Source organism: Phalacrocorax aristotelis, chromosome 6 (assembly GCF_949628215.1).
Source record: "Phalacrocorax aristotelis chromosome 6, bGulAri2.1, whole genome shotgun sequence".
In the NCBI taxonomy this organism is placed as follows: Eukaryota; Metazoa; Chordata; class Aves; order Suliformes; family Phalacrocoracidae; genus Phalacrocorax; species Phalacrocorax aristotelis.
Window position 1 is genome coordinate 60,148,009 of NC_134281.1, and position 16,125 is coordinate 60,164,133.

A 16,125-nucleotide genomic window follows, 5' to 3' on the forward strand; every position below is an offset into this window, starting at 1 on the left:
CAAGCGGGCTTCGCCCGGGCAGCCCACCCACCGCCACCGCCACGCGGGCCCGACACATCAACCACAAAATTAAGTGAAGAAAAGAGGATTTTTACCGAAAGGAGTCGAACGGGGATGGCAATACGGGTTACATAAATCGGGGCTAAAAATAACCTCGGGAGGCGCGGGGCTTACCACCAGGACGGGCACGCCGGCGGTCAGCGAGTAGAGCAGCAGCGGGGGCACGGCGCTGCGCTCCTCGGGGCCCGGGTACGGCTTTCGGTACGCGCCCTCGTAGCAGAAGAAGCCTTGCACGTTGACCGCGAAGGTGTCCGTGTATTCGAAATAATAAGCCAGCATCACGGTCCCTGCCATGATCACCATCTGGAAGTAAAGCATGCTGGTGAGCGGAGAGGGCACTCGCATGGACGGGGGCTCCGGTGGCGGTGGTGGTGGCGGCGGCGGCCCCCCCCGCCCCGCTCCCCGGCGGCATCCACCGCGGGCGGAGGCGGCTGGGCTACGCTGGGCCGGGCTGGGCTGGGCTGGGCTGGGCTGGGCTGGGCAGGCGGGGGCCCGGCCCGCCGCTCCGGCACCGGCTCCGGCGCGGGGACCGGCTCGGCCAGTGGGCGGAGCGCGGCGGCGGGAGGGGGCGGCCCTGCCCCGGCCCGCCCCGCCCCTCCGGAGCCCGCCCCGCCCCGCCGGGGGTCCCTCGCTCACACCGCACCCCCCGGCCCCGGCCGCCGGCCGCGCACACGCGGGGACGCTCCCGCAGCCCCCCCCCACCCCGTCCCGGAGCCGCCGGGCGCTCGGCCCCGCCAGCAGCCGGAGCTCGGCCGGGCCCGGGCCCCCAAAGGCGCCTGTTTGCCGGGTGGTTAAAGGCCTCCAGTGGAAATACTCTTTCGTGCATGGGGAGCTACTAAAGCAATTAACATTTAAAGCTATTAACAGCTCTAAAGAACATGGGGAGCTGGACGCGGAGCTATCCTCGCCCAGGGAACACCCCGAGTCTGCTCCAGGGCCTGGAGAAGTCATGCGTGTGTGAACACAGGAGAGTTCCACTTAAAACAGGTGTAGCGCGTACACCTGCTCCGCAGCACAGCCGGCCGTGCCCGGGCTTGTAGGGGTTTGTCCGGGCGTGGGCTCTAGTCCGGATTCCCAAAACCAACAGGTAAAGAGATAAAAAGTACTTAAAGGTGACTTCCCTGCCCCAAAATGTTGTATGGCTGGGAATGAGTCTTTAAAGGGACACCTTAGCCTTAAAGATTCCACTTGGCCTGCTTAGTAAAGGCTGTTAGAAATAACAAACGAGTAAAGGCTGTCAGAAACAACAGATTTGATCGCCCTGTTTTTAATGTGGGATCATTTTCCTGGTGTTGTACGTCGACTTTAACTGTTTGTTTTCCTCCCCTCTCTGGAGAATTTTGCTCATATTCAGTGCTGTTAGTGCCCGCGCATTTATTTTTCATCAGCCCTTGAAGAACACACTCTTTGTGCCTGGATTCCACACCCACGCTATTAATTGAACATATATAATTATATACATGTTCCTTTCCGGGGTTAAATATAGGTGGCCCGTCCACCTTGGGAAAGACCAGCATTGTCATTTCTGGCAAGAATGGTGATGCATCATGACACCGAGCCCAGGTTAGTCCCTACTTACGTCTCACCCTCTTTTTCACAAGCTTTTGTTGCCCTCAGTAGCCTCAGGGGGTCCAGCTCTCGTCTTAGAGGGTCAGTTTATTTACAAAAACATCACGTAACACACTTAAAATCAAACATTGAGATTTTACGACGGTTTTTGTTTTGCTAGCAAACATATGCCCAATGACCACTGAAGCGAAGAAAGCTGGATTTGATAATTGGCGAGCTAGCTTTTCCTGCCGGGAACTAGAGGGGCCAGGAGTTACGTGTTCTTAACGTAATCCCCAGAAGAACCTACGTGGTGTCACTCCCGTCGCACTCCCAGGCTTGGCTGGATGGCTCCCTACCTTCGTGAAAAATACCTAGTGAGACATGAGACATCTTGTGGTGAATTCGGCCTAGCGCAGAGTTTGTCTTGCCCATTTCTTTAGCACAGTCCAATATCCATTACCGTAGAGATAATAATCTTAATTTCACCCTGGAGATTGCATACAAAACCCCTCACTGTTAGGACGTAAGGCCGGATCCAACGGCCAAAGTCAACAGCAGGACTGCAACGAGCACTAGAAACAGCTTTTCAGTTTGAGTGGATGCCCCAGAGAAACACTGGTGGCATATTCCTTTCAAAATTTGGTATTGGGGGAAATCAACCATTTCCCAGTAACCGGCTAATAAAATACTCCTGCATCTTGCTGTTACAGGCCAACTTCTATTTCCAGATATACTGATGGAGCTATCGCATATTAGAGGACATAAGAAGTCTTGTTTTTACAAAACTTTTTTGAGGCTACTCTCAAAATCTCTGGAGGATTTTAGATCGTAGATGTTGGAAAGGATCTCCATAGGTCACTCAGGCCAACCACGTGCTCAACACTGGCCCCATTCCATCAGGTGGCTCCGTCAACTCTCTCAATGGATGGAGATTCCACAGCCGCTCTAGACAACCTGTGCCAGCATCCAACCACAACCGCACGTAAAACATTTTTTCCTTACACCAAGCTAGAACTCTCTGTGTTCCACCCTGGGCTTGCTGCCTCTCCTCCTGTCACTGGGAGCCTGGAGAGAAGAATCTGAGCCTCCCTTCCCTACACCCACCACGAGGTACATGTAAGCAACAGTAAGCAACGCCCTTGGCCTTCTCTCATTAAGGCTAAACAAATTAATAACATTTCTGGTGGTACCAAAATACATCTGTATCCCGAGTGCTCGGTCTTTTCTGCTGATACCCAAATGCTAGCAATTTTACAACTTGAAACAAGTTTAGTGCCATTAAATGAAGCATAAGACTATTAAAGGAATTGTTAAGGGGCACTAAATGATGAGTGTTTGTTTTTATGCTTTTCTCTTACTCTACAACAGTGACACTATTTAAGCTCTAACATGTAGCTTCCAATCATTTCAAAACATGGTGTGCAACAGGCCGGAATAAATCTATCAGATACAGTACTTGCATTATTTGGCTCAATCTACCGCCCATGCTTCAAATACTACAGGTGGACTGGCCATTTAATAGAGTTACAAAGCAGAGAATAAAGGATTTAAGTCAAAAAGGAGTTTTAAGGGGAGCTTCATTGGTAGTCAGCTCAGAGTCAGCTCAGAATGATCCGAGTCAAGTCAGGTCACCAAGGAAAAAAACTAAAACATGAAAATGCCAGGCTCTGTTTTTCGTTCAAAAGAATGGGGCTACATAGGCAAATTGCTTGATTGTCAACTTGATGCTTCGCTGAGGAATTAAGGGAATTAATTATTCCCTTTCTCCAGCCTCTGGTTTTTAGAGTGAAGATCATTAGGTGAGAAAAGTAGTCGGGTCACCTTACTGAATAGCAAGGGGCTCAAGACCAGAGTAGGTGACCAGATGCCAAAAAAAATTAAAGCAGAGTTATATAAAAATTTCCATCATTTTCTTCCTTTGAAAGCTCTGTAAGCTTATGACTGTTTCTAAAAATAATCATGAACTGTGTATTTACTTTTATACAGGTAAGGCCTGCTCTGGCACTCTCATCCTTTCTCAGCCCCTTCTTCCTCTTCTCCCATTTTGAAGATTTTTTTTTTCCTTAGAACAAGCCTGAAAGGCTCGGTTTCTTGCAGCTGAAAAGTTAAAATCTGGATTAGCTTCTGTCTGACTTGCACCAGCTGAAAAACATACACGCACTTGACGCTTGCTACTGTTGTCTTCCTAGAAGCTGACCGTCGCGCTATGCAGACTACTATGGGGTAAAAAAATGAGGAATGCATAGGTAAGGCAGGTCCAAGCTCTGGAAGATGCTTAGAATATTACAAAAGCAAAAAGACAATAATGCCAAATATTGCTTTATTTTAATACTCGTAAACAAATTCCCATTGTGGCAGACGGACTTTAGAAGCATGGCCTGCACACCTTCGTGAACATGCAGTTAGCTGATCAAGTAAAACCAGAGCTATACTTTTTATTAGAATGAACATGATGCTTATTGGCCGCACGGTTGAATACGCAAACATGTATTAAATCAAACAAACAGAAACACAAGAACACAAACCCCAGTGACTAATGCAGCCGGCTAAATAGGTTCTGCAATCACAGTATTCCCTGCTGATTTATATCGGTGATATGCAATGACAGTAGAATGGCAGAGAAAAGCCCAGAACCAACAATTTTTGTTTCAGAAGGCTATTGGTAAAATTGTCAGTTGAAACTCAGATGACGGACTGGTTTTGAAACTAACTTTCTTGGGAATAATGCCACTGGTCTCAGAGCATCAGCTCCCCTGATAGTCCTCATCGATTTATCTTGTTCTTTCCATTTGCTGCCTAATTTTAAGTGAAATATCAGCTCAAGAGACACAACGTAGAGCAGGGCAGACAAAGAGAAATTGTAGCTGCACTGTTTCGCAATACTTTGAAATCATGACCTTCATTACAGAGAGATATTTCCAATTCCAAACCAAATTCACTAACCTTTCGTGTGCTTACATCACCACTTCTTACAGTATTGTCTGGTTATAAAACATCGCTGTGGCAAAAGGCAGTAATGAAACAAAGCCAACCCAACAAAGCCTTCTCAATGGGAAGAGAAAAAAGAATTGATACCAAATGATCCCACTGGTTTTACCTTTCTGTTCACCTCTTTCATGCTTTATCAGAGTGACAGCAGCTGGCAACCCCATGGCAGTTGCCCCGTAACGACTTCACACTACCACACTAAACCAGCCCTTTCTGAAGGGCATATTGTGTCTGTGTTGATGGCACAGCACCCGGGAAGAGACAGAATGAACTAAAGTCTTTAGAGACCTCCTGGCTTTATTCAGGAAGAAAATTAGGAGAAGCTCCCTAATTTGGCAAACAGAGAGAGAGATTTACTTGCATACAAATTTCAGAAGAACGTTGTGTAATAGTTATTTGATGCAAGCTTTACTCTGTCGATACACAGTGGTGTCTTCCTCTGTATTTAATAACAGATATTGTTAAGAGATAACTAAAAGGACATATTAATTGTCTAATTAAATTGTTTAATGATATGCAGTGATTTAAGTCCTAAAGCCTGGGGCATTTACTGCTAAAATTTACGCTTGTAGGACTGTCATAATGGAAAAGAAAATTAATTTTCTAGCACTTGGAGCACAGCACAGGATCAGAAATTGAGGCTTGCCCAGAACACCTGTGGTATGATTCAAACAAATTAGACACCAAATCTCAGCTTTTCATATGGTCTTCGTATGTAGTTCACAGAGAGAGACGACTCCAGTAGGTGACTAAGCTCTACTACATTAGGGCCGGATGAATCATCCTCTGAAAATGTCATTCATTCCATCCTAAGAAATACCAGTCTCTGATGATACCACTTGCAACAATAATGAAACAAGCTTTGATGACTGGCTTAAACTAGCACCCTTCTTTTAAAGGGCTCTAGTGAGGTGTGATCCATTTTACTCTTAACTTTCACTTGCACATAGCTGAACTAGCTCCAAAATAGGAATTATACTTTTCAAGAGTCACACAGAGAGAAAAAAGTCAAATTCGTAGCAGCATAAGCATTAATATTGCATTTGTATTGCAATATTATGTAGAGCTAGACCCCTATTCTGGAGACGAGAAGGCTGCGGGGAGACCTTATTGCAGCCTTTCAGTGCCTAAAGGGCAACCATAGGAAGGATGGGGGCAACCTCTTTAGCAAGGCCTGCTGTGACAGGACAAGGGGTGATGGTTTTAAACTAAAGGAAGGGAGATTTAGACTGGATATAAGGAGAATATTATTTACAATGAGGGCGGTGAAACCCCGGCCCAGGTTGCCCAGAGAGGTGGTCGATGCCCCATCCCTGGAAACATCCAAGGCCAGGCTGGACGGGGCTCTGAGCAACCTGCTTGGGTTGAAGATGTCCCTGGTCGCTGCAGGGGGTGGGACTGGATGGGCTCTAAAGGTCCCTCCCAACCCAAACCGTTCTATGATTCTACGATACTATTTCCCTAGAAGACAATGTTTTGCCCCAGCAAGCTTGGGCACCTCCTACAATGCAGTACGAGTATATGAGAGGGTGAGCAGACGGAGATGAAACAAGTGAGGAGGAGGACAAGGCAACAATGAAATGATTGAGTTTGATAGAATGAGTAGCAGTCACAGCACTTTAGTTGCCTAGTCAGTGTTTATATCAATAAGATAGTCAATCTTCTTAAAACTGCTTGCTGTCTTCAAATTAAGAAGTACTATTGCATGCAAGTTCTCCATAGGTCGGAACAGAACTTTGGGATGCCAGAGGGACACGGGGTACCTAAGGCATGTACATCCTGAGAACTGAAGTGGTAGATATTGACATATCTACCACTACACTGTCAAAATAAAAAAAATACAGAACACAGTTTTGTCAATGTGAAATGAAACACTGATATTAAAAAGCTCAACTAGTGAGTGTTTAATCTTACTGAAGATAAACTTAGGAAAAAGCCTGCCACTTAGAAAATTATTACCGCAGAAGGGCAACAAAGCTGGTGAAGGGCCTGGAGAGCAAGTCTTATGAGGAGAGGCTGAGGGAGCTGGGGGGGGTTAGCCTGGAGGAGGCTGAGGGGAGATCTTATCGCCCTCTACTACTACATGAAAGGAGCTTGTAGTGAGGTGGGTGTTGGTCTCTTCTCCCAAGTTACCAGGGATAGGATGAGAGGAAATGGCTTCAAGCTGCGTCAGGTGAGGTTTAGATTGGATATTAGGGAAAATTTCTTTGCTGCAAGAGCAGTCAGGCATTGGAACAGGCTGCCCAGAGAGGTGGGGGAGTCACCGTCCCTGGGGGGTTCAAAAACCTTGTAGACGAGGCACTTCAGGGCATGGTTTAGGAGGCCTGGGGGTGTTGGTTTGGCGGTTGGACTTGATGATCCTGGAGATCTTTCCCAACCTGAATGTTTCTGTGATTCTAAGTTATCTTCATCAGTAGACACATTTCCCAGAACTGCAATGTCATCCAAACCCACCGTAAACTTGGCAATCTTTGGCAGAATTGGTTCAGTAAAAATCATATGGGTAATGTCAGGATTTTGAAATAAAATTCCTCATCTCATTCACCAAGAATATCATCATTCTTATAATTTTTTCCTGATGAAAGAAAACCCCTTTCCAAGGTAATCAGCAATACCTTGGAAGATTGATGCAGCAGGTTACTGAGCAGTAGCTGACATAAGCAGAGCACTAGCGGTAGTCAAGTGGAAAAAAAAAATAATCACACAGACCTGCCCTGTGCAGTACGCTCTGTGTATCTGCACAGCCGATTCTGTACGTAATCCAAAATTAGTTCAGACATTTGTACAATGCCTGAAGGTTTTACAGACCAACCCTAAAACTCCCTTTATGTTTCAATGTGGCGGTTTGCTGCGTCGCAACTTGCCTTCTCTTTTGTACCTTTTTTATTATAAATAGTGAGACTAATGAATACAGTTTATCAGCTAAATATTCTGTGCAGCATTGGAGGGGACGCGCTTAAAGTAAATGTTTACTCACTCCTCAAGATTCTGCGTTGCCAGTATAACACTTTCATCAATCTGAAAACGCAGAAGTATGAAGGAAGGAGACGGCCAGCCCTTCCAGCTGCCTTTCTGTGGTTCCTTAGGTTCTCACCACAGCTTAGCCGCCTATAGGAACTGGTCTCTTGGAGTCCCCCGTGCTTTCACACAGACTGTAAACACATTGCTCAAAGGTCTGCGAGCAACAGAGAGAGGGAGATAAACGGAAGGAGACTGTGTTCATTTGCAGGAAAACTTGCATGAAAAACCACACCCTGTCTGCTTGTAGGGTTGATGCATTATCGCCTGGTCTCTACACGGATGAATCCACCCTCTCGTTTTTAAATTCCACACTTAAACAGAAGCGTGACTAATTTTTAGCTCTGCGTGCTTGCCATCATTATCTTTTCCTAATTCTGTGCCTGGGGAATAAAATATTCTGAGATACTGAGGGTGGGAAAGGTAAAACCATCCAAAAGCATGTAAAAGAACTCAGCCTGTCACTTCGGCATGGGACTGTGCATGGAATTGTGAGGTCTTCCTTCCAACACTGAGGATTCCTTAGTTCAGGGGCAGCTGCGTAGTAAAACTTGCAGAGTTACCTCTTTCCATAAGCAAGCTTGGCCCTTAGCAATTGTATCATGAACAGGTAAGGTGTACAAGACTCCAAAGATACCTTCAAGCACAAGTCTGTACATACGATTAAATTTACTTACTAACTTTCTCTCAAAAGAGAAAGACAAATAGGCTAATATCATAAATTATGCACCCTAATCACTGCATAATTCCAGCTCAGGTTATTGTTTAATGTATGCAACTCATCCTGGCAGGAGTCCAATACATCCTCTGTAACAGTTTCTGCTGGGTAAGCTCACACACGGTTGTGCGGTAGCACTACCTATGTTCTTACAAATTATACCCGACATTTCTCATTAGCATTACACCTGAAATCCCATTCCCAAGTTGAATATTATCCATTACTTCATAAAATTAAGATGAAAAGCATAGAAAGAGCAAGTTCAGGATACTTTTAGCCAGTAGCTCAATGGAGAAAAAGGGGGGAAAAAAAAGCCTACAGAATTTACCGAACAGAATTAGAGACTCTATTCATTGCTACCAGGTAATTGTTCAAGAAAGCTAGAAATAGAGCCGATGATTTTCTTAGATTAGTTTGAAAATCTTAAATATTAAAAATATTTAAAGTTCAATTCATAACACTCATCACGCAGACCCAGCTCTTCTGTACCCTGGTGTAGCCCTCAGCATTCACCATCCACAGAGCTACAAGAAACACGGGTATCACACACTTCCAGTCAACACCAAGACATTCATGTTATGTTCATGTTTTCACACATGTCCTGAAAAACACATTTTCTTTTCTAGGTTGTACATGAGCATGCAGTGAACACAGCAACCTCAAGAAAGAGAAAGACTTAAAGTCTAGTGACCAAAAGTAGTCAGCTTCAGAGACACGAAGCCTTCGTGCAGCCCTGTGATACTGCCGTGAAGGACACCGTCACCAGGCCAGTGGGCACTCGCCTTACAGGGATTTCCTACACTGCTTTTATTCACAAAGCCACGTTTTTCATGCCCGCTGCAGGACAGACCCCTCTGCACTTCGAGAAGCCCTAACCTCCACAGAACACCACCTCTACACTACTCCTCCTGGCTACAAGGCTAAGCCCAGAGCAGGACCAACAATCAGCCTTTAAGGCATTAGGCCTGCTCACACTGGAGTCAGTAAGTGCATTTCTCCGGATGACTGGATTCCCACGCAACAATCATAGGAAGCATCCATTTCCATCCGTCACTACTCAGATACTTTCCTCCTATCAAGGTACCTCCATCCTTGGAGATATTCAAGACTTCACTGACACGGCTCTGGGGAACCCGACCTGAAATTGAAGCCAGCCCTGCTCTGAACACACGGGGGGATTACAGGACCACCAGCTGTCCCCTCGAACCTAAATTTTTTCTGTGATTCTGTGAATTACTTCTGATTTAGTCTGACCCATAGATTTGCAGTCTTTAGTCTTGATGATTACAATCCATTGTAACGGGGATTCGCTGCAATTATTGTAATTGATATCTAACAATAAAATAATATTTCCTCTAATTTGGTGAATTGGTACAAAGTGAAACTGCCCATCTGTTTACCTACACCGGTAGCAACAAACACTTCTCTTAATTGTCCCCTTTCTAAAGGGACTGACTTACACACACATATATATATGTATATGCTCCAATAAGGTCCTACATAAAACCTGTTACAGGTTTGGTCCTTAAAAAAATAATCCAAGTGCCTGCCCCTTTGACTTGGTCATCATTTCTCATCATAATTACCTTCCAGGCAAAAAGTATACTGTCAAGCATTAGCAGGAGACTCAGGAAGGCAGCAAGGAGGAGATAAGTTAAATAGTTGCAAAGTCACTTCTGAGAGACACAGCAACAGCCTTTGCTGCTCTGAGAAGTGAATCCTGAACTGCAAGGAGCAAGTGGAAAGGTAAAGAGCCAGAGTGATCATAAAATAACAAATAAACCAGCTTTTGAAGATCCTTTGTGGTAACTTGCTATCGTCGGTACCATGAATTATTAATAACCAAAAGGTTTCAAGCTCTTTGTTAAATTAACTTACTTGACATTACTTCCCATTTAAAAATATTCTGTGTTTAACAAATCATTAGGCTAAAGGGTAAGAACTTTATTAGATTAGAATATGAATATCATTGATAGAAGAGGGGACACCGTCAAATTATTATGTTACAAAATATATGCTTGTTTGGTTAATACGCAGCTCTCTACTTTGGTCACTGCTCTTGGAAAGCCTCACTCGTTCGATGCCTTCCCCACCCAGCTAGCCGGCTTAACTCCAGACAACCGACGGTACCAAAAGAAAGAAGTGGCAAGCGATCGTGTGGGAAAAAGCGATTAAAGGAGGAAAAGTGGGGAGAGAGATTTGCGCAAGGGTACATTTACAAAGTTGGCAAGAACATCAGAAGTTGAAATTAGGTTTCTTGTGGGAAAATGCAGCAAGTAGGGGATTCTGTAGGCTCCTGCCAGAGCAAAAGGATTACAAGGTAGCAGCCCAACAGCTCCCGCAGGCAGCGAGTACGCTGGCGTGACAGCAGGACAATACGAAGAGCTTGATTACGCGTAGGCAGCCTGGCTCTTCGTAGGCCCAGCAGGTGGTGGAGGGGTAAGAGGACCGTATCTTTGGGACAGAACCAAGGAATATAAAATATCTTCAGGGTTCATTTCGGGAGAGGACTAATTGATATCTGCCACAACTAAGATCAGTATCTTTTCTCTCTTGTGAGTGCCTAGTGACTTTATTCTTATGGCCTTAAAGCATCATGCGGTTTCTACACTCTTCACATCGCCAGAAACTCATTCTTCGAAGCACATAAGGCTCATTTACCTTGAACTGACTGCTGTGTGGTCAAGCTGTAAATACGAAGTACAACTACCTCAGAAATAGAGAGACATGAAAATATTATTAGTGTTTGGTCTTTCCCCCCTCCCAAGAATTCTGTTAATTTAGAGAAATTAAAATCAGTAGGAGATGTGAGTACAGAACATAAGGGCTGTGGAATCAGATTCTCACTAAGCCGGCACAAAAATTAACCTTTGGGAAATGGAGTGGGCAGTTGCTAAAAAGATACAACCATCTTAGGACACATAATTTTTATGGCATTAACCTTCTCTTCATAGAGCAATGCCAATATCCAGCATGCCGAATGCTGCTTCTACAGTAACTAGGACAGTATCCAAATTGGATTGAAGCAATTATTTAGCTTATTAGGCACCCGAATGTCCAGTGTTTAATTCCATTATGAACATTTAAAATTTCAGTTAGCAAAAAAAAAATAACCTCATACCACAGAAATGGGAACAATATCAGATTTATCCCAGCTGACCTTGCACGCGTTACCCAGCCAAAGTCAACAATAAGTTTAGGAAAACCAGGTACGGTATATTGCGTATGACTCTAAAAAATACATACCATCCACACAGGTTTTTTATCATGCACTCTCTACTTAATATCTCAACTGTCTCACAGTAACATTGCAACTGGCAACTCCAGAAACAAGGGTAATGAAAATGGGGACGCAGAGCAGCTTGTGTCATATAATCTTCCCCAAAGATAGAAAAATGTCTTGGAAGGAGAAATTTTCATTGCTGTTGACACACAGCAATTTAATCCTGCGCCAGTAGCTGTATCTTACTAGTTTTATGTAATGAATAGATACTTCTACATAATCTTTTCATTTCAGTTTTCAAGAAAAATATCACCAGTGTGGGTGTTTTAAAGAAATAGAGTAATAAAGCGTATAAACCAATTGGGATAGTTATGCTGCACAAGTTCTTAGAAAAGACTTCCACTGTCTAAACACATCCCTAAGCATACTAAAAATATCCCACAGAAAAAGGAAAGTTCAACTTGTTCATATCCAGTAGGTACAGAACTCATGACGCCCTCCCTTCTTCTAGGATAGCCAGCTGGAGAGGTAAACCACAACGCATTCACCGGATGCCTGGAGTTTTTTTCTCCCTGCATTTCTCAGGGCTGGAAAAGTCACTGCATCAGAGAGAAGAGCAAAAATTCTGGAAACCTCTTCAGACTTCAAGACAAGTCCAGAAAAAAAATCATTCCTGGATTAGTTTCCCTCAGATTAGAGCTCCCTTGGATCCTGCTGTCCTTGGCATCTTCTCTCCCTGCCTTCTTGTGCTTTGATCTATTTCTTATAAGTACATAAAACGGGCATTATGAAAAGCAGGAGAAACAGTACCTGCTCCACAATATTGGCTACTACAGTCACGTTCAGCAGCAGCAGGTGAAGGTGACCCAAGAGGGGGAGGTGGCTCATTTCTGCAATGCCTGGGGTGACTGGCACAACCCTTACACAAAGGCCCTTTACTTGCATCTGGTTCTCTATTACACAAGACCTTAAAGAATTATCTGCTACAGTGAAATTGCTTACTAGGGTGTTACTGGTTTATGAGAGCTAAGCTCAGAAATGGCTTGGGAAGATTACATTACAAATAAAGAACATTTATTGAATTACTATGCTTTATCCATTTCAAAGAAGCAGCAGCTTTCCAATGCTTGCCTTGTCAGTCGAAGATATTAAAAAGTTTCATTAGCACAATTAGTGCTTTTCATCAGCTTCAGTTCTCTCTCAGTTGCATTGCTCTCAGTGAATGATTACTGTTGAAATCCTCTTCTCTCTGCATGTTTATCATCCTGTTAGATACGGTTGGAAGTTTAATTTTTCTGGGCATTGTCAAATAAAATGCGCTGCTGTTCTTGAAAGTAAAATACTACACAGATAGCCAGAGGCCCCCTGGGGACGGTTTCTAACAGCGGCCTGTTCCTGTCGAGCAATGACAGAGCAGATACGTATTGTGGCACATATATTTTTTTCATTGTAAAGCCTTACTGAAGTGAATTATAGAAATTAGCAATTGAAAAGAACTGTGAAAGGATTACTTTCCTGCAAGGCAACTCCAATCCAAAAGCTATTTAAATGAACAGCCAGTAGATGTAGGCTAATCAATATGTGGCAATAACATTCACAAGGCTCAGATTCTGAGCCGGTAAACTTATTCTATTTTCACAAAGGAAGAGAAGAATCTATTGGGATGGGAGACTTACACACACTATGTAGAGATGTATTTCCCTGCATGCTCTTTATCAAAGGATTGATATATCAAATTCAGCAAGATCTTAAAAGGACCCCTAATTTTTTTTTTTGTCTGGTTTTGGAATGGCATTAGAGGACAGTCAGTCACGACAATTGCTCTGTAAGAAGATCTCTGTAACATCCTGGACAAATTTCCATGATGAAGACGGCCTGAGCCATTCACTTCCTACTTCAAAGCTCATGTATTTCCCTAAAGCAACTTCTCTGTGCCACCTATTAGGAACGGTATTTGTATCTGCAGTCATAAGCCAGGAGTAGTTAATGGGATGCAAGGTTAGGAAAAAACAATCACCTCCCCCAGTTCAGATGCTCCAAGAAATATGCAGGACAGTCAAAAATAGATTTTCCCTAAGCAAAATGAGTCAAAGGGCTGCTTGTAATTGAAGGAACAGCTTTCCACCAAGCAGCAAGCCAAGGACAGCCGAAGTCACCGAAAGCTATGGAGTAGGGTTTTCAGCTACGATTTATTTATTTATTTTGTTTTCCCTATTAAATTTCTGTTAGAACTTCATTTCCACCAAAGAATGTGTGTATTTGATCCTGTCCTGGTATTTTGCGTTTACCTGTGGTATTTAAAGCCCTGCATTGCTTTAAAACAGTCTTCATTTTCTTACAACGTAATTAAAAAAACCAGCTGAATAGATTTTTTAATTATTGTTGGTTTGTTTCTGTGGTGGTGTTTTTTGTTGTTGTTATTATTATTATTATTATATAACTGATATAATAATCTTTATACTTTCTATAATTCCTTTCAGGACCTACATTTTGCACACAGGTAGCTATGCAGAGCCTTAAGAGCTAAATCATGGAGAAGAGATCAACAATACGTGACAGTATTATTAGAAACAAATCTGCATGGCCTTCTAATATTGCACTTCCCTGCTTATGTGCTGATTCATTTCACATTGAAGAAAAAAAGTTATCAGGCATCTTGCGCCATACCTAAAGGGGATTACAAGTCTTGGAATGGAAATAAATACACATATAAAAGAACACCAACAAACACACCTGGTAGAAACAGAAGCCACTCTCTAACTCTGTTCATCTAAGAGCAGGCTCCAGAATGTATATCAAGCATTTCACTTCAGTGCAATATCTTTAAGGTCCATTGCAAAAAAAAAAAAAATCCTAGATTTAAAGAAAAAGAAATACATTTTGAGAGTTATAAATTAAAATAAAGATTGTTTGATAAGTTGAGATTTTGAAGGCTGGCTATTTTGATGGGAGATGTGACATGCTTTTTATTTCCATCCTTGTTGGCTTTCCAGCATCACTACAAATTCACACAACTGCAGTTCGGTCATTCACACGCAGCCAGTTTCTGCATCCTATGCTGAATGCCTTACTGGCCGGTTTTTTAAGACTGTTGACAAGCTACTTAGATACTGGCAATGGGGAAAAAAAAAGAGGAGAAGAAAATGGTAGGCTGAGAAAATTACACAAGGGAGAGATTATAAATAATGTCCTTCTTAGGCAGAAAATAAATCCTGAGAACCCAAAGGGTAAAGGAGACACTAAGATTGACCTCCTACTGTTGAATCAGCTGTAAATTGTCTGAGTCATCTTGATTCTCAGCTATGAGAAAGCTCACAATTCAATGGAGAATAAATTGCATAAAGAGCTCTGCAGAGTGCATAACCAAGGCAGAGATAAATGTCAGCCAGGATCTCCTGAGAAGCATAAAAAAGCCATTGCTGTTTTGCTACAAAACATACCCCAACAAAAACTAAAAAACAACAAAGCCTATCAGCGTAGTTAAGCCCAGTTCAAAGCTCTACGCTAAGAAGTCAGAAGTCCCTTGCACATTAAGGTAAATTTTTCACAAGGTTTAGATAGGCAGTCGATGAATGTAGGTCTGAAGTATCTGAAGTACACAGAAGTCAATATTCTCACAGCCACCCATATTAAAGGATCTGCCTGCTGCCAGAGTTATTAATATTCTAATTCCTGCACCCCAAAAAAGGTAAGTTTACTAAATTCTAAAAGTTAATGCCAGGTAAAAGAATTATATCTTCTCTAGAGATTCCCAAGAGTATATTTATAGGCACAAGTGGAAAAAAAAAAAGAAAACCAGAAAAAACAGGTAGAATAGATTGTTTAAATAATACCTCTTAATGCTAAGTAGGAAAATGCCTAAGTCTAAAATTGCAGAAGTGTGCAAGATTAGCAAAAGTTTGCTCCTGGTGGTACTAAGTAGTTACAAGATTAGTACAGTTAGATTTAGGGTAGTTAAGACTGAGCCCAGCAGGCATTCTTGACAGCTAACTGCCATGTCTTAAGTATCTCCCTTAAAGAGAGATAGCTACCGTTACCTCACAGCTGTTACCTGGGCAGCGGTTTTCAGCCTACATGTTAGAAAAAGATACTTTGCTAAACAATAAATGGGTTAAAACATCTTAGAGAAAGGGGAAATAAATCAGATTTTGTGCAAGAACGGTCAAGGTAGGGAAAACTTCAGTCAAAGGAAAATGGAACAATACTCTTGGACAATAATTGGCCTTTGGAATCTAAATGTATGGTCTGTTATAATAGCTGCGTGAGTTGGTTGAGGAGATCAATCTCAAAATCTGGTGCTTACATTAACTTCGTTAATGGAAAAAGTACTAGCAGGAAAACAAGAAATAAACAAGTGCAGCAACATACCATAAGAATTCAATGCCTGATACAGAAAACCAAGTGTAAAAGAGGCTGCGTAAACGATGCCTTGAACCACAGACGCTCTTGACAGCAATAGCATATAACAGACGTTTGCACGGCTCAAGTTCTGCCATGCGGATTCGGTTTTTGAGCTTTCAAATTAGTTACTACTGTGCCTCTGCGGATAAACAGTTTCTCCAACGGA

General features: G+C 43.0%; 1 protein-coding gene across 17 annotated transcripts in view; it reads right to left on the reverse strand.

Annotated features, from left to right (window-relative positions):
- Nucleotides 1–16,125, reverse strand: part of PLPPR5 (phospholipid phosphatase related 5) — a 264,334-nt gene that overhangs the window by 74,905 nt on the left and 173,304 nt on the right. For 15 of the 17 annotated variants that reach the window (XR_012661318.1, XR_012661317.1, XR_012661321.1 and 12 more), the window contains one exon: nucleotides 175–363. The exons of the other annotated variants lie outside the window; for them this stretch is intronic. Coding sequence is in view for 6 of the 15 variants with exons in the window: in XM_075098215.1 (XP_074954316.1) it covers nucleotides 175–363 (189 nt within the window). In the remaining 9 variants the exon portion in view is untranslated. The remainder of the gene's footprint in view (nucleotides 1–174; nucleotides 364–16,125) is intronic. 17 annotated transcript variants of the gene reach the window in all.